The 18,718-nt window shown below is 46.8% G+C and overlaps 3 protein-coding genes across 3 annotated transcripts in view; 1 reads left to right on the top strand and 2 right to left on the bottom strand.

Annotated features, from left to right (window-relative positions):
* The window catches only part of LOC115463370 (gastrula zinc finger protein XlCGF26.1-like), a 952,960-nt gene that overhangs the window by 760,795 nt on the left and 173,447 nt on the right, over positions 1-18,718 (bottom strand). The window lies entirely within an intron of this gene.
* Positions 1-18,718, top strand: part of LOC115463343 (oocyte zinc finger protein XlCOF6-like) — a 389,691-nt gene that overhangs the window by 97,579 nt on the left and 273,394 nt on the right. The gene's annotated exons all lie outside the window — the stretch shown is intronic.
* The window catches only part of LOC115463638 (zinc finger protein 664-like), a 37,104-nt gene continuing 27,436 nt past the window's right edge, over positions 9,051-18,718 (bottom strand). Inside the window, exon 4 of the mRNA XM_030194340.1 lies at positions 9,051-10,835. Coding sequence (XP_030050200.1) covers positions 9,700-10,835 — 1,136 coding nt within the window. The 3' untranslated portion in view covers positions 9,051-9,699. The remainder of the gene's footprint in view (positions 10,836-18,718) is intronic.

The raw sequence follows: 18,718 nt of genomic DNA on the forward strand, positions 1-18,718 counted from the left end.
CAAGTACCTGCTTGTGCTGGAAGCTGTAAGACTGAGCTCCCGGTGGACAATTTGGAGGTTTTGAGGCCAAATTGAGGGTGTATCCTTGCCGGACTATTTGGAGAACCCACTGATCGGAGGTTATGAGAGGCCACCTTTGGTGAAAAGCTTTCAACCTCCCTCCGACTGGCAGGTCGCCCGGCACGGACACTTGGATGTCGGCTATGCTCTGCTGGAGCCAGTCAAAAGCTCGCCCCTTGCTTTTGCTGGGGAGCCGAGGGGCCTTGCTGAGTCGCACGCTGCTGACGAGAGCGAGCGCGCTGGGGCTTAGCCTGGGCCGCAGGCTGTCGAGAAGGAGGATTGTACCTACGCTTGCCAGAAGAGTAGGGACCAGTCTTCCTTCCCCCGAAAAATCTTCTACCTGTAGAGGTAGATGCTGAAGGCTGCCGGCGGGAGAACTTGTCGAATGCGGTATCCCGCTGGTGGAGATGCTCTACCACCTGCTCGACCTTCTCTCCAAAAATATTGTCCGCACGGCAAGGCGAGTCCGCAATCCGCTGCTGGAGTCTATTCTCCAGGTCGGAGGCACGCAGCCATGAGAGCCTGCGCATCACCACACCTTGAGCAGCGGCCCTGGACGCAACATCAAAGGTGTCATACACCCCTCTGGCCAGGAATTTTCTGCACACCTTCAGCTGCCTGACCACCTCCTGAAAAGGCTTGGCTTGCTCAGGGGGGAGCGCATCAACCAAGCCCGCCAACTGCCACACATTGTTCCGCATGTGTATGCTCGTGTAGAGCTGGTAAGACTGAATTTTGGCCACGAGCATAGAGGAATGGTAGGCCTTCCTCCCAAAGGAGTCTAAGGTTCTAGAGTCTTTGCCCGGGGGCGCCGAAGCATGCTCCCTAGAACTCTTAGCCTTCTTTAGGGCCAAATCCACAACTCCAGAGTCATGAGGCAACTGGGTGCGCATCAGCTCTGGGTCCCCATGGATCCGGTACTGGGACTCAATCTTCTTGGGAATGTGGGGATTACTTAGTGGCTTGGTCCAGTTCGCAAGCAATGTCTTTTTTAGGACATGGTGCAAGGGAACAGTGGACGCTTCCTTAGGTGGAGAAGGATAGTCCAGGAGCTCAAACATTTCAGCCCTGGGCTCGTCCTCCACAACCACCGGGAAGGGGATGGCCGTAGACATCTCCCGGACAAAGGAAGCGAAAGACAGACTCTCAGGAGGAGAAAGCTGTCTTTCAGGAGAGGGAGTGGGATCGGAAGGAAGACCCTCAGACTCCTCGTCAGAGAAATATCTGTGGTCTTCTTCCTCTTCCCACGAGGCCTCACCCTCGGTGTCAGACACAAGTTCACGGACCTGTGTCTGCAACCGTGCCCGACTCGACTCCGTGGAGCCACGTCCACGATGGGGGCGTCGAGAGGTAGACTCCCTCGCCCGCATCGGCGAAGCTCCCTCCGCCGACGTAGTCAGGGAGCCCTCCTGGGAGGTGGCCGCAGTCGGCACCGCACGCGGTACCGACGTCGGGGACCTCACCCCGGGCGATGGGCCAGCCGGCGCCACACTCGACGGTACCGGAGGCGCAAGCACCGCCGGTACCGGAGGGGTAGGGCGCAGCAGCTCTCCCAGAATCTCTGGGAGAACGGCCCGGAGGCTCTCGTTCAGAGCGGCTGCAGAGAAAGGCAGAGAGGTCGATGCAGGCGTCGACGTCAGAACCTGTTCCGGGCGTGGAGGCTGTTCCGGGCTGTCCAAAGTGGAGCGCATCGACACCTCCTGAACAGAGGGTGAGCGGTCCTCTCGGTGCCGATGCCTGCTGGGTGCCGACTCCCTCGGCGACCCAGAGCTCTCGGTGCCGACGCGGGGAGGAGACCGGTGTCGATGCTTCTTCGACTTCTTCCGAAGCATGTCACCGGAGCTCCCCGGCACCGACGAGGAGGACGTAGAATCCAGCCGTCGCTTCCTCGGGGCCGAGGCCGAAGGAGGTCGATCTCGGGGGGGCTGTACCGCAGGAGCCCTCAGGGTAGGGGGAGACCCACCCGAAGGCTCACCGCCACCAGCAGGGGAATGGACAGCCCTCACCTGCACTCCAGACGATGCACCACCGTCCGACGACATCAGCAGACGAGGTCCCGGTACCACCGACGTCGATGCAGTCGCCCGATGCCTCAGCGCCGATGCAGAGACTCGATGCCTCGATGCACCCGATACACTAGCAGCCGAGGAAGAAGGTCTGAACGCTGACGACGTCGATGCACTCGATGCCCCCGGTGCCGATGCCGACGAAAAGCCCGAGAACAAAACGTTCCACTGGGCTAATCTTGCTACCTGAGTCCGCCTTTGTAACAGGGAACACAGACTACAGTTCTGAGGACGGTGCTCGGCCCCCAGACACTGAAGACACGACGAGTGCCTATCAGTGAGCGAGATTACCCGGGCGCACTGGGTGCACTTCTTGAAGCCGCTGGAAGGCTTCAATGTCATGGGCGGAAAAATCACGCCGGCGAAATCAAAATCCGAAATGACGAAAGTGAGCACCAAAACTTTAAGGGAGAAAAATCTCGACCGAGGCCGAAAAGAGGCCTACCCCGACGACGAAAGAAAACTTACCGGGGCAAAATCTGAAAAATACGGGAAGGGGCAAACGAAACCCGAGAGGGCTTCCGGAGCACTTCCCAACAGTTTTTGAGGATTTTCCGAAGAAAAAACACGTCGAAAAAGGACGCGCGAGGTCGACTTTCCGGGGCTCGACACGGCGAAAACACAACCGTACCGAGTGCGGACGAAAGAAGACTGGCCGGCACAAGCCGGTTTCGGGCGGGAAGACGGCCGCGCATGCGCGGTGCGCGCGGGCGCGCGAGGGCTAGCAAAGGACTTTGCTAGTGAAGATTCCGATTGGAGGGGCTGCCGTGGACGTCACCCATCAGTGAGAACAAGCAGCCTGCTTGTCCTCGGAGAAAAATATATTCTCTCCTCCTCAGACATACACAATTCACCAGTTGCTGCTGGATTTTATGTTGTAATCCCCTTTGACCTCTTTCTCTTCCATGTGAATTATCTGGAGGCATATTTTCAAAGCACTTTGGGAGGCTATGTTCCATAGGTTTCTATGGAACTTTGGGAGGCTAAGTGCTTTGAAAATGAGCCTCATAGTGTCTTTTCAGAGTTGAAAGGCGAGTGAAGCTTTTATTGTAGGAGCAAAGCAAGCACTGTGAGGCGGTATGGACAACTCTGTATGTTCCTATATTGCAAAATATATGGATTCGTAAATACATGGCACGATCCAGCATTAACAACCTGATTACTGCATGCAAACTCAGAGGATTCATTTTTAGAGACTGTTTTGTGAAGCTACTGACAAGGTTCTCAATGTTCCAGGACAAGATTGTTATCAGCATTGACATAATGTTTGGGACAGCCAAGGACTCTAGGAGACACTGTGGCTGGCCAAACTGTACATTGTTTATGCAACCCTGGCTTTTAGTTGAGGTGCCCCTAAATGTGGTACCAGTGAGACAATCGTGTGACCCCTCCTGAAGTCATGACAATAGGGGAATCACAATGTTCTGTCTACGTTGCAGCAAGGATAGAAAGTACATTAATAACACAGCTACAGCTTCAGATTTCTCTATAACAGGGGCTCTTATCAGAGATAGGGGCTGCTGTATCAACATCCCACCCTGAGGAACAGACCTGCGATGGACTTGCCTAACCATCTGAGGAACACGGAACACGCTGACATTTGAAGGACTGCATCAGGTTGTATGTGCCATGTACCTTTGTAGTGCTCTGTGGGTTAGAGTGACTCTTTGCATGTCAGAGTCTAGTTAGGTATTTATGTGCGTTTACTCTAAGTTTATTTCTGTAATGAGATGGGCTTTGTCTTTCTTATATCATGTTTGCTGCTTTTGTAAATAAAATAATTGCTCTCTTTTCATAATACTTGGGTGTGGAGTTAGTTCCTTCTATTATTTTGGTGCAGTAGCCTTGGATCTAAGGATAAGGGGGATATATTTGCATCTGACACACTCCCCACTAATGTTAAATCTTGTTTAGGACCCATTTCTTTCAAAATTTACACTAACAGGGGAATTTTTGAAAGAGAAGGGCGCCCATCTTCTGACACAAACCAGGAGATGGGCGTCCTTCTCTCAGGGTCGGCATAATCGAAAGCCGATTTTGGGCGCCCTCAACTGCTTTCCGTCACGGGGACAACCAATGTTCACGGGGGGGTGTTGGCACCGTACCGAAGGCGGGACTGGGGTGTGATTAAGAGATGGGCGTCCTTGGCCGATAATGGAAAAAAGAAGGGCGTTCCTGACGAGCATTTGGCCGACTTTACTTGGTCCATTTTTTTTCACGACCAAGCCTCGAAAAGGTGCCCGAACTTACCAGATGACCACCGGAGGGAATTGGGGATGACCTCCCTTTAGTCCCCTAGTGGTCACCAACCACCTCCCACCCAAAAAAAAAATTTTTTTAAACATTTTTTGCCAGCCTCTATACCAGCCTCAAATGTCATACCCAGGTCCATCACAGCAGTATGCAGGTCCCTGCAGCAGTTTTTAGTGGGTGCAGTGCACTTCAGGCAGGTGGACCCAGGCCCATCCCCCCCCCCCCCCCCCCCACCTGTTACACTTGTGGTGGTAAATGTGAGCCCTTCAAAACCCACCAGAAACCCACTTTACCCAAATCTAGGTGCCCCCCTTCACCCCTTAGGGCTATGGTAGTGTTGTACAGTTGTGGGTAGTGGGTTTTGGGGGGCTCAGCACCCAAGGTAAGGGAGCTTTGCACCTGGGAGTAATTTGTGAAGTCCACTGCAGTGCCCCCTAGGGTGCCCGGTTGGTGTCCTGGCATGTCAGGAGGGCCAGTGCACTACAAATTCTGGCTCCTCCCACAACCAAAGGGCTTGGATTTGGTCGTTTTTGAGATGGGCGTCCTAAGTTTCCATCTCTAAGGTCGACCATCTCAACATTTAGGTCGACCATCTCTAAGGTTGACCTAAATGTTGAGATTTGGGCATCCCCGACCACATTATCGAAATGAAAGATGGACGCCCATGTTGTTTTGATAAAACGAGTTTTCCCGCCCCTTCGCGGCACCGTCCTTACACATGGGCGTCCTTAGAGATGGTCATCCCTGTTCCAAAATGCCCCTCCACGGGTCAGGTACCCCAATAATACTCTAAAAAGAGTGTATCTGTATTGCGCCAACATTATAGCTACGTCATGCAAGGTTCCACGTTAGGAGTTACAGACCAAGAAAGGGATCTGGGTGTCTTCGTCGATAATATGCTGAAACCTTCTGCTCAGTGTGCTGCTGCGACTAGGAAAGCGAATAGAATGTTGGGTATTATTATGAAAGGTATGGAAAACAGGTGTGAGGATGTTATAATGCCATTGTATCGCTCCATGGTGCGACCGCACCTTGAATATTGTGTTCAATTCTGGTCGCCGCATCTCAAGAAAGATATAATAGAATTGGAAAAGGTGCAGCGAAGGGCGACTAAAATGATAGCGGGGATGGGACGACTTCCCTATGAAGAAAGATTAAGGAGGCTAGGGCTATTCAGCTTGGAGAAGAGACGGCTGAGGGGAGACATGATAGAGGTATATAAAATAATGAGTGGAGTGGAACAGGTGGATGTGAAGCGTCTGTTCACGCTTTCCAAAAATACTAGGACTAGGGGGCATGCGATGAAACTACAGTGTAGTAAATTTAAAACAAATCGGAGAAAAGTTTTCTTCACCCAACGTATAATTAAACTCTGGAATTCGTTGCCGGAGAAAGTGGTGAAGGCGGTTAGCTTAGCAGAGTTTAAAAAGGGGTTGGACGGTTTCCTAAAGGACAAGTCCATAAACCACTACTAAATGGACTGGGGAAAAATCCACAATTCCAGGAATAACATGTATAGAATGTTTGTACGTTTGGGAAGCTTGCCAGGTGCCCTTGGCCTGGATTGGCCGCTGTCGTGGACAGGATGCTGGGCTCGATGGACCCTTGGTCTTTTCCCAGTGTGGCATTACTTATGTACTTATATTACACTCAGAACAAGTAAATGGTTTGTCTTAGGAGCAATATGTCCAAATGGGTTAGTTTTGTGCATAATATGACCGTAAAGAACCTCACTCCTAAGCCAGGGTATGTGAATATGATCTCAGTCTTTCAAATGTATTGCTAAGGCGTACAGTAGTACTGGCATCATGCCAAAGAGAGCTTGTTCTGGAGTTCATATGATATAACACGCATAGACATCTTATACAAGTGTACTTGAAAAGCCTCTTTTAATAAAGCCTTTGGCACCCAATACTGTAGGGAGGTAGACAGCTTAGGGAAATTGTTTATACCTCACTTGTCTCAGGTTATCGCTATAGGCCAGCAATAACAAGGCATAGGAAAGAAATATATAGTTCTGAAAAAAAACCCATAAGTAATCTACTATAATAAAACTCACCCTCAACGTTCTGAAGACAACGTTCTGAAGTCACTCAGTCACTCCCTGAAGGGTTCATGGATTCATGTGAAGCCATAACACTGACCATGTCTCTCTGCCCCGCCCTCGCATGACGGACCAATCAGAAAAAACACCCTCAACATTCTGAAACACAAAGGACCATCACAACGCCGTTCCCAGGCAACACTAAGCAACGTAAGACGGACCAATCAGAGGAAACTACGTGACAATAAGGGAGGAGCATTCCCCAGCAGAATGGCTCATTATCTGTGCAGCACGGAGAGCACAGAACCACCGCTGGAACGAGAGAAGAATATTCCTGCTGTGGGTATGTGCAAAAATAGACCAGGGGAGAGGGGGGGGGGGGAATTTTAAATGCCTAATGCCAGTACTGAAGAGTGCCAGAGGGCCTATAGCACAGACTATATTTGGGATTGCTTGACATGGAGTCAGAGGAGCCAGAAAACAACGTACCCGTCACCATCTGGGACATGGGCGAACAGGACAAGCTGCGGCCCAGCTGGAAGGATTACCCATGACCCAGCCAGCAGCAAACAGCGACCAAGGAAGGGGGAGGAGTACTCCTTCCCTGCCTAGGAATCGCTGGAGACTGGCTGCCAAACTAACGAAACAACCGCACACCGACGCACCACCTCCATCATCAACAACCTGCACACACACTGCACCCTCACACACACACACACAAAAAATAACTCTGTGACACATACACACACACAAAAAAAACCACATGCTAGCGCCCGTTTCATTGGTTTCGGAAACGGGCCTTTTTTACTAGTAATAAAGTAAAAACCCAACCTGTTCAACAAGGCATCATCAACAACGATCCATCCTAACTTCCAGTCAATGAAACCTATGCCAGAACTGGACATAACCAAACTCTCTATACCTGATTGCCTCATCAACTGTTATGAATGAACTTTAACGCTACAACACTATCCAGCTTATTTTTGAAAGAGAAAGACGCCCATATTTCAACCCAAATCGGGAGATGGGCGTCTTTCTCCCGTAGGCGCCCAAATCGGTATAATCGAAAGCCGATTTTGGGCGTCTTCAACTGCAATCTGTCGCGGAAACGGCCAAAGTTGACTGGGGCGTGTCGGACGCGTGGTGAAGGCGGGACTGGGGCGTGTTTATCGGCCAAGGAGAGATGGGCATCCTCGACCGATAATCGAAAAAAGGCGTTTTTAGCGCGAATTTGGGTCACTTTTTTTTTTTACCCTTTTTTTCACGAACAAGTCCCAAAAAAGTGCCCTAAATGACCAGATGACCACCGGAGGGAATCGGGGATGACCACCCCTGACTCCCCCAGTGATCACTAACCCCCTCCCACCCAAAAAAAAGAAGTTTAAAAACTTTTTTTTTTCCAGCCTGTATGCCAGCCTCAAATGTCATACCCAGCTCCATCACAGCAGTATGCAGGTCCCTGGAGCAGTTGTTAGTGGGTGCAGTGGACTTCAGGCAGGTGGACCCAGGCCCATCCCCCCCTACCTGTCACACTTGTGGTGGTAAATGGGAGCGCTCCAAACCGCCCCCAAAACCCACTGTACCCACATCTAGGTGCACCCCTTCAGCCATAAGTGCTATAGTAATGGTGTAGAGTTGTGGGGAGTGGGTTTTGGGGGGGATTTGGGGGGCTCAGCACCCAAGGGAAGGGAGCTATGGACTTCAAAGGTAGTTAACTTTTTTTTTTAATTGTTACAAGTGCCCCCTAGGGTGCCCGGTTGGTGTCTTGGCATGTGAGCGGGACCAGTGCACTACGAATCCTGGCCCCTCCCATGACCAAATGCCTTGGATTTGTTCGTTTTTGAGCTGGGCGCCTTCGGTTTCCATTATCGCTGAAAAACGATACCGCCCAGCTCAAATCCGCACAAATCCGATGCATTTGCCTGGCACAAACTGTATTATCAGAAAAAAGATGGACGCCCATTTTTTTTTCAAAAATACGGTTTGTCCCGCCCCTTCACGTACCCGATCTCGGAGATAGACGCCCATGCAGATGGGCGTTCTCGTTCGATTATGCCCCTCCACATCTCTGATCCTGATAATGAACTCTTTATACCCGACTGCTAATCTGCTTGTCCTCTTATGAACATTTAATGCAATACCAACTTGTATTTCCTCTTATCGGAAATGGCGATCGCCATTACGGAATAATGTAAGCCACATTGAACCTGCAAATGGTGGGAAAATGTGGGATACAAATGCAACAAATACACAAATAAATACTCAGCAGTTGATTTCTTACAAACTGTGGGGCCCTTTTAGAAATCCACACTAAAAACGTGGCCTGCAGTAGTTTTAGTGCATGGCTTCCCCGCATGCCAAGGCCACTTCTAACGTGGCAGTAAAACAACCAAATTTTCCTTTTTCCCTTAATGGTCTCGCACTAATTTCCCAATTAGCATATCAGCCCGTACCGCCATCTATTTTGTATGCGCTAGGGCCTCCCGTTCTAATTCTGTGCTAATCAATTGGCACATGCCAATTCCCCTGCACCAACCAATTAGCGCAGGGAACGTCTACTCTCCACCCACATACATGCTTCCCTGTACTAGAAAATATTTTATATTTTTTTTAGCACAGAATTGGCAAGCGCCAATCCCCAAACTCCCTCAGACACGAACTCTAGATCAAGAAACATCTCTTGTTTCTGCTTGCACAGGCTCCAGCTGAACTGATCTTCAGTTAGCAAACCGTGTAAGTGAGCCAAAGCTGAGGCGAAAGAGGAAAGAAGAGGTGTAGATAAAATAATCCAACGTCCAGCAAAGTTTCTAAGTCTTCTGGGCGTTGCCTCGGAGGGCAGCCCAGTGACAGAATGCTCACAGGGTCTTGGGTCCTTCTTCTGTGAAGAGAAAATGGGAAAAGCAAAAAAGCAGGGTCCTTTGTCTCTGGTTACAGTTATTAGTTTCACTTTGTTATCAGTGTTGTATGAAAATCTCTGTGTATTGGATGTGCAATCTGGATGCAAATGACTGCAACGTCCTGGTATCATGTTCACAGGATGTACACAGTACAAAAAGAACACTATTCATATTCATTCTTCACACTGGCAGCGTGGCTTTGGCTATAGTAATTAGTCGACGACGGTGCTTTGTGGCAGGATCCATGATGGTTTGGTTCTGGCCTCACATACGCACAAAAAGGTTGATCAGGCTGTGGGCCTACAATATAATGGGAAACATTTCAGTATTTTTTGCCAGATCTTCCTGGTCTCAGCCCGCATTATTTGCAGGGTTCCATTTAAATTAATTTAATGCCTCTCATATGGGTCTTTTGGTGACTTTTTAGATTTGAAAGCTGAGTGAAGCTTTTATTACACTCAGTACAAGAATACGGTTTCTCCACAGCGTGTATTCTCTGGTGTCTGTTCAGCTGTGATGAACAAATAAAGCTTTTTTTACACTCAGCACATGCAAATGGCTTGTCTCCTGTGTGGATCATCTGGTGAACTTTTAGATTTGAAAGCCAAGTGAAGCTTTTATCACACTCAGTACAAAAATGCAGTTTCTCCCCTGAGTGTATTCTCTGATGTCTTTTAAGCTGTGATAAATAATTGAAGCTCTTATTACACTCAGCACATGCAAATGGCTTGTCTCCTGTGTGGATCATCTGGTGAACTTTTAGATTTGAAAGCCAAGTGAAGCTTTTATCACACTCAGTACAAAAATGCGGTTTCTCCCCTGAGTGTATTCTCTGATGTCTTTTAAGCTGTGATGAATAATTGAAGCTTTTATTACACTCAGTACATGTTAATGGCTTGTCTCCTGTGTGGATCATCTGGTGAACTTTTAGATTTGAAAGCCGAGTGAAGCTTTTATCACACTCAGTACAAAAATACAGTTTCTCCCCCGAGTGTATTCTCTGATGTCTTTTAAGCTGTGATGAATAATTGAAGCTTTTATTACACTCAGTACATGTTAATGGCTTCTTATTTGTGTGACTTGTTTTGTGCATTTCCAGTTCTGAATACAAGAGGAAGCTTTTATTACACTTAGAACAAATAAAGCTGATGCTAGACGTAATATGTATAAATTCTTTCTGATCTTTTTTACCTTTACCCTCTTCCTGGTGAAGTTTATAATTCACTTCATCATGATTATTTTTTTCGAAGGGTCTCTCTGTTAGCTGTCTCTGGTGTCCGTGGATGTTAGTGAGCTCCTTGTCACTTTTTTCACACTCAGCGACTCCACTGGATGAGTCCTCTGTAGGGTCTCTTTGCTCATTTGATTCCTCTTGATGATTCCTTGCGTTTCTCCAATTATTTCCCTGGGAAATATTCTCAAAGATATACTTTGATTGTGTTTGGATTTGTTTCATTTCTATAGGATCTTCTCCTTGATTCTTTTTTCTCTTCCTTTCTTGCGTGGTCAGGTGATCTGCTGGATATACAATAAACAGAAGGTATAAATCAAGTGTTAGAAGACAGTGGTGGTATCTAAGATATTACCTGTATAAATTAAGAGGAAGGATTATGTTGCAACAGGATTTTCTACATGTGGCTTAAGAACTGGTCAATTTCTTATTTGCAAACCATTTCTTGAAACAATGTCTTCACACACTGCAAGTTTGTCAGATGAGATTTGCCTTGGAAATGGCAGTATGCAGACATAATCAGAATTGCAAAAACTGAGCTGCAAAAAGTCGTCTGACCAGCTAGGGTCCGTGACGTAAAAGATACAAACATTCAGAGATTTACTGGACCTCTGAGGCAGGCCTTTTATGCTGAAACACGGCCGTGCCAGGTCTTTTTTCAGCCTGTTTACAATAAAGACTCTTTGATATCCTCTTCAGATTCACCTCACTTTTGTACTTACTGTAGACATAATCAGTCATAATGTTATAATCTGTAATTAGCAGGGAGTTTCTTTCACAGTGATGAAGTAATGACCCCTGATCCAGATCCCAACTGAAACATGGCCACTGTCAGGTCAAGTTTGTTGATGTAAACACAGAAGAACACAAATCTTCGCACACTCAAAATCACAAAAACCACAGCGAAGATGACACAAGAATATGGTCCCTAGACGACGTTTTAAAAAGTCCAGATTTATTGTGTAGCTCAAAAGACTCGACACGGCCATGTTTCGGCCACCTGGCCTGCCTCAAGAGTCTTTGCAGTCAATACTCAAAAAGCAACGCCTTGCGAGATCGGCAATCAAGAGTTGCCTTCCCAATGCTCACAGACAAAGACTTTGCAAGATCGGCAGTAAAGAGTCACCTCCTCTAAGAGAAGGTGACTCTTTACTGCCGATCTTGCAAAGTCTTTTTCTCTGAGCATTGGGAAGGCAACTCTTGATTGCCGATCTTGCAAGGTCAAGTTTGTCTCCATCTTAACTTACAGAAGGGAGTACAGCTTATGAATGCTCTACGGAGACATAGGACTGAAACATTAACAGACACTTGTTTAATGTGTCTGAAAATTATTAAAGAGAAGCTGTTTATAATGGACTAGAAGATAAGAGCCTGATATTCAGCAGCACTCATCCAGGCAGGAGCACTTCCTACTCAGATAAGCCCTGCGCACCGAGTCATACCAGATTTTCAACCGCAGTTAGGGTGGAGTCTAGGTGCAGCCAGGAATTACCTGGTTAGCGGCAATATTTAATCTGCTGACCGGGTAATAGCCACATAAAGGTACTTGGCTGTGTCAGTGGCCATGTTATAGCTGGATATTCAGTGACGGTATCCGGGTACAACTCAGTGCTGATATAAAAAGCCATGGGCTGAATATTAATGTATAAATTGCTTATGCAGCATATTAAGGTCAGCTTTGTACAAGTCAGTTAAGTTGAGAAATGGGCATCTAACTGATCATTAACAAAACATGCCTATCTCTGCCCCTGAAAATACACATTCCACACATATGCAAAACTATTTGTGTGGAATGCATCTGCCCTGTAATTCCTGTGCTTATCCATCTACGATTCCTGTACAGGCATCTGAAGCTGTTGCTCCGCCCTCTGTGGATAGTAAGCTGCATTCCAGTCATCTGGGATGCTCAGTTTCTCTGCCAGGGCAAATCTTGGGGTGACCCTGGTTAGTTGTTTGTTTTTACACCTGATGCTGCCTATTTGGCGAAACGTGGCCACGTCGGGATTTGTTTGAATAAAGACTCTTTTGGGCTTCACAGTGTCTGCTTTGGTGTTGCTCTGTTCTATCGCTGCAGGCTCAATGTGGCTTACATAGTACCGTCAAAGGCGTTTGCCCAGTCGGTGGATAACAAATACAAAGTTGTATAGTGATCGTAGGAGGTATAAGTGGAGGGTCGGAATGGATGAAGATTGCGTGACGTCCTGTTCGATCACAGTCACGCTGTGTTGGTAGGTGAAGAGGGTTACGTGGGGTCGTTGGGGTAGGCCTTTTTGAAGAGGTTGGTTTTTAGTGATTTCCGGAAGTTCAAGTGGTCGTGGATTGTTTTCACAGCTTTTGGGAGCCACACTGAACCTGATCTTTTGGGATAATATTTATTTATTATTGTTAAAGCCAAACAGAGAGGGTAACCAGCATACAAAGGAAATACACAAACAAAAAAAAGCAACACTGGGCCTTCAAGACTGAGACAACAGGAGTATTTTATTAATGAATGACCCGACACAGGCCGTGTTTCTGCCTGCCTCAGGGGGGTCACGGTTTGGGTATAGGTTGTGTGAAGTTTGTATATCTCCAATGTCTTAAAAAAATGGGGATAGGGAAAAACTTTTAAAACCAAGCAATGCTATCATAGAAGACAGCCAGGATGTAGAAAAACTCCTGTATACGCCTTATCCTTTGTAAAAATATTCAAATAACAATAGAAAGTATGGCCTAGTAATACTACTATTTATTTATTTACTAGGAAAACAGGCCCGTTTCAGGAGCAAATGAAACGGGCGCTAGCAAGGTTTCCCTCCCCAACCCTCCCCTTCTCCCTCCCTCCCTCCCTACCCACCCCTTCGTCGCCCCCTTCTTCCTACCTACCTACGGACCCCTTCGTCTTTCTCACGGCATTGCTCCGCATTCCGCAACTGCCTCTTGGACGCACCGAACGCCATTGCTCCGCCCTCGACGTCATGGGTGATTTCGGTGGCTTCACCACCATGGTCTTACGAACCGTTCTGGAAGGAAGTGACAGCGACGTCACTGTCCTCAGAACGTTGAGGGTGAGTTTTATTATATAGGATTTTTATTTTATTGCATTTGTATCCCACCTTTTCCCACCTATTTGCAGGCTCAAAGTGGCTCACAGAGTGTGGTTATGACATAATCATTTCGTGTTAACGGGTACATTTCTTATAGTTTAAATGTTGTTAAGAGAAGACAAGCATATACGTTTCTTGATGCCGAGTACAATTATTGCTGTTTAAAGATTGGGTAACTGAGGATAGACAGGGAAGAGTTTTGTCAGTTAGAGGTGAGGTGTGGTCATCGTGTGAGCTAATGAAGTGGTTTGTAGGCTAATAATGTCCAACACAATACGTAATAGAACATTTTAACTGACAGGGAAAGGTAAAGCAATAATGGAACATATAGGTAGGTAAGAGAGGGGAAGAGGTTGGGGGTAGGGGGGTTTACGGAACTTGTAACACTTTAGATAATAAGACAGTTGTTTTGATGCTTGTTAGATGCTGACTTTTTCTTTCTGTCGACGGGACGAATTCGAGGAAATGATCTTGGTGCGCACAGTATTGGTGTTGAGATGTTTCTTATAAACTGTCGGAACGGAGCAGCACGAGGAACAATACCACAGACATCTCATTCTGCCCGGTTGAGGAACTGTGGCTCACGGTTAGGGCACTAAGTCTTTCAGTCTGGGACTAGCAGAAACAAGGTCCCCTTCGTAGGTCTATGTTGCTGATGTCTGTGCTGCCTCATGCACACCTGATTTTACTTGTTTTCTTGTTGCAGGTTTTTGATGCACATTTGGACTGTTAATACAAGATTTCAAGAGAGAAGGTTCCAATATAAAAAAGGCTAACCGGCGAATGTAGTAGAGTGGGAGGGGGGATTATCAGGATAAAAGCTCGATGACTATAAGTAGTAAATTGTTTTTACCTATGTATTCATATAGGCTTGTGTTGGCAACGGGTAGAATGTAGATTTTGTCTTGCATTTTCATTAACAAAAACTGTTGAACTTCAAGGTAAAGATGCTAAGGGGGGGTGGGTAAAGGGGGGAAAAAATGATGTAAAAGATTGATGATGCAGTTAAGAAGTCTGTATAGAACTCAGACAGGTTATTACGATCACAAAGTGTTTGATTTCATTGATTCTGTTCAAAATGTTGAATCATCAATAAAAACCGTTGAAACATAGCTAGGTAAGCGATAAGAAGAGTTAGAAAATAAGGTGACTAGGTGTGAGGATGTTATAATGCCGTTGTATCGCTCCATGGTGCGACCGCACCTTGAGTATTGTGTTCAATTCTGGTCACCGCATCTCAAGAAAGATATAGTAGAATTGGAAAAGGTGCAGCGAAGGGCGACTAAAATGATAGCGGGGATGGGACGACTTCCCTATGAAGAAAGACTAAGGAGGCTAGGGCTATACAGCTTGGAGAAGAGACGGCTGAGGGGAGACATGATAGAGGTATATAAAATAATGAGTGGAGTGGAACAGGTGGATGTGAAGCGTCTGTTCACGCTTTCCAAAAATACTAGGACTAGGGGGCATGCGATGAAACTACAGTGTAGTAAATTTAAAACAAATCGGAGAAAATGTTTCTTCACCCAACGTGTAATTAAACTCTGGAATTCGTTGCCGGAGAAAGTGGTGAAGGCGGTTAGCTTAGCAGAGTTTAAAAAGGGGTTGGACGGTTTCCTAAAGGACAAGTCCATAAACCGCTACTAAACGGACTTGGAAAAATCCACAATTCCAGGAATAACATGTATAGAATGTTTGTACTTTAGGGAAGCTTGCCAGGTGCCCTTGGCCTGGATTGACCGCTGTCGTGGACAGGATGCTGGGCTCGATGGACCCTTGGTCTTTTCCCAGTATGGCATTACTTATGTACTTATGTACTTATGTTTCAACGGTTTTTATTGATAACCACAAAAACAGATACAAATTCTTCCCCATCACCACATTTCCAAGTCAAAATACATTTCTCAAAACAGGAGTTTAACAAACAATTTACCTTACGCACAGTTATCACTGTTCCGTTTTTTATCCACCCCCCCCCCCCACCCCCGTCTCCCATCTATATTAGTCCGAGACATTTTGTTGGAGTCACCAATGCAAGGTTTTGCTTAATATTGTCCCTTTTTACAGAAGATCAACTGATCATCCAAGATGTCAATAATTCCATATCGACTCTTCTTCCATCTGTAGATAATAACTCTCCCCGCCCCGTCCCATAGGGTCTGGACTCTGATGACCCCACAGGCCTTGGGTCCAGGAGGTCCACACCACATCTATATCAACATTTGCAATTGCAGAATCTCTTGAAGAAATATATAATTCTCCTTGGTGACCCCTTACTACATGTAACTCTCTCGTCTCTTCATTCCCCCCCCCCCCCATGTGTTATTGAAAAACCATATTGATCTCTTGTGTTCTCCCTACATACCTTCTACTATAAGGTGACTAATTTAAAGAAAGTTGCACACGAGGTCAGAGAGATAGCTAAATATTATCTCGGCTAGGGTAGGAGTAGATATAAAATTAAATGAAATAAATAAACGCCACAAAACAGAGGACTGTGGAGTGGTCGAGTAGCCTATTAGTTAGTGCAGTGGACTTTGATCCTGGCAAACTGGGTTCAATTCCCACTGCAGCTCCTTGTGACCTTGGGCAAGTCACTTAACCCTCCCTCGCCCCAGGCACAAAAACTTAGGTTGTGAGCCCTCTAGGGACAGAGAAAGTACCTGCATGTAATGTGTACAGCGCTGCGTACGTCTAGTAGCGCTATAGAAACGAGTAGTAGTAGTCCTTGGCGACTCTGTTATTAGAGGAAACACTTTGGAAACACAGTTCAAAGGATCCTCAGCTAGCAGGAATACTGACCAAACTGTTAGTGGGAGGAAAAAAAAAAAGGGAAGTGGAAAAACTGCACACTAAATTGAAAAGGGTTTTAAAAAGGGAAACAGATCTTTATGCAAGGACAGTAGATAAAAACAAGAAGTGGTGGCACAAGTAAAGGCAAAATAGGCAGCGTTCAGAAAATACAGAGATCACAAGAACAGAATGGTTAAAGAGAGGTGATCTGAGTGGAGCAGCCTAGTGGTTGGGGTGGTGGATTCTGGTCCTGAGGAACTGAGTTCGATTCCCACTTCAGGCACAGGCAGCTCCTTGTGATTCTGGGCAAGTCACTTCACCCTCCATTGCCCCATGTAAGCTGCATTGAGCCTGCCATGAGTGGGAAAGCGCAGGGTACAAATGTAACCAAAATAAAATAGATACTATTGGAGATTCTACATGGAATGTTGTTATTCCACTAGCAACATTCCATGTAGAAGGCTGCGCAGGCATCTGTTTCTGTGAGTCTGACGTCCTGCACATACGTGCAGGACATCAGACTCACAGAAGCAGAAGCCTGCGCGGCCACATTGGTGATCTGCAAGGGCCGACTTCTAGTGGAATAGCAACATTCCATGTAGAATCTGAAATAGTAGCAGCAGTGGAAGAGTGGCCTAGTGGTTAGGGTGGTGGACTTTGGTCCTGAGGAACTGAGTTCGATTCCCACTTCAGGCACAGGCAGCTCCTTGTGACTCTGGGCAAGTCACTTAACCCTCCATTGCCCCATGTAAGCCGCATTGAGCCTGCCATGAGTGGGAAAGCGCGGGGTACAAATGTAACAAAAATAAAATAGATACTATTGGAGATTCTACATGGAATGTTGCTACTATTGGAGATTCTACTTGGAATGTTGCTAGTGGAATAGCAACATTCCATGTAGAATCTCCAATAGTAGCAACAGTGGAGGAGTGGCCTAGTGGTTAGGGTGGTGGACTTTGGTCCTGGGGAACTGAGGAACTGAGTTCGATTCCCACTTCAGGCACAGGCAGCTCCTTGTGACTCTGGGCAAGTCACTTAACCCTCCATTGCCCCATGTAAGCCACATTGAGCCTGCCATGAGTGGGAAAGTGCGGGGTACAAATGTAACCAAAATAAAATAGATACTATTGGAGATTCTACATGGAATGTTGCTATTCCACTAGCAACATTCCATGTACAAGGCTGCGCAGGCTTCTGTTTCTGTGAGTCTGACGTCCTGCATGTATGTGCAGGACGTCAGACTCACAGAAGCAGAAGCCTGTGCGGCCACATTGGTGATCTGCAAGGGCCGACTTCTACATGGAATGTTGCTACTATTGGAGATTCTACATGGAATGTTGCTATTCCATGTACGTGCAGGACGTCAGACTCACAGAAGCAGAAGCCTGCGCAGCCTTCTACATGGAATGTTGCTACATGGAATAGTAACATTCCATGTAGAATCTCAAATAGTAGCAACAGTGGAGGAGTGGCCTAGTGGTTGGGGTGGTGGACTTTGGTCCTGGGGAGCTGAGTTTGATTCCCACTTCAGGCACAGGCAGCTCCTTGTGACTCTGGGCAAGTCACTTAACCCTCCATTGCCCCATGTAAGCTGCATTGAGCCTGCCACGAGTGGGAAAGCGCAGGGTACAAATGTAACAACAACAACAAAAAAAGGATGAGCGCTTGATTAGTTGCAGCCCAGGACAGCGGATTATGGACGAGATGGTTTATGGCAAGCTTTGAAAAAACTGAGGCAACACGCATCTATAGATTCTATAAGAAAGAGCTAGAAACAGTTACTCATCTCGTGGCTGGCTGCGAAGTGCTGATGGCAGTAAAACTTTATACAGAAAGGCACGACGAGCTGGTGCATCTCATTCATTGAAAACTCTTTCAGCATTACAACATCAGTGTAGTGGAAAAGCATTGTGATCATGACCCTAAGAGAACTGTGGAAAACGAAGAGGTTATGATCACCTTAGACATCTCCTTCCCGACTGATAAAAAGCTGGATGCCAGAAAACCAGATATAGTGGGAAAAGAGAAAAACACCAGAATGGCATCGATTATAGAGGTGTCGGTCCCAAGTGATTACTCAGTGAGTCACGTAGACAGAGGGAAGAACCTCAAGTACCAAGAAGTGCAGTCCGAGACTAAGATAACATGGTAGAAAGATACAGAATACTTCCCATCGTTTTGGGTGCCACAGCGCACCTGGATACAAACATCCTATGAATTCCAGGAAAAAGCTCTCTTTGGCACTATTCAAGTACTGTGGAGAGCGTTAGCAGTAAAGAGCCTGAAGA

The sequence above is a fragment of the Microcaecilia unicolor genome, chromosome 1 (assembly GCF_901765095.1).
Source record: "Microcaecilia unicolor chromosome 1, aMicUni1.1, whole genome shotgun sequence".
In the NCBI taxonomy this organism is placed as follows: Eukaryota; Metazoa; Chordata; class Amphibia; order Gymnophiona; family Siphonopidae; genus Microcaecilia; species Microcaecilia unicolor.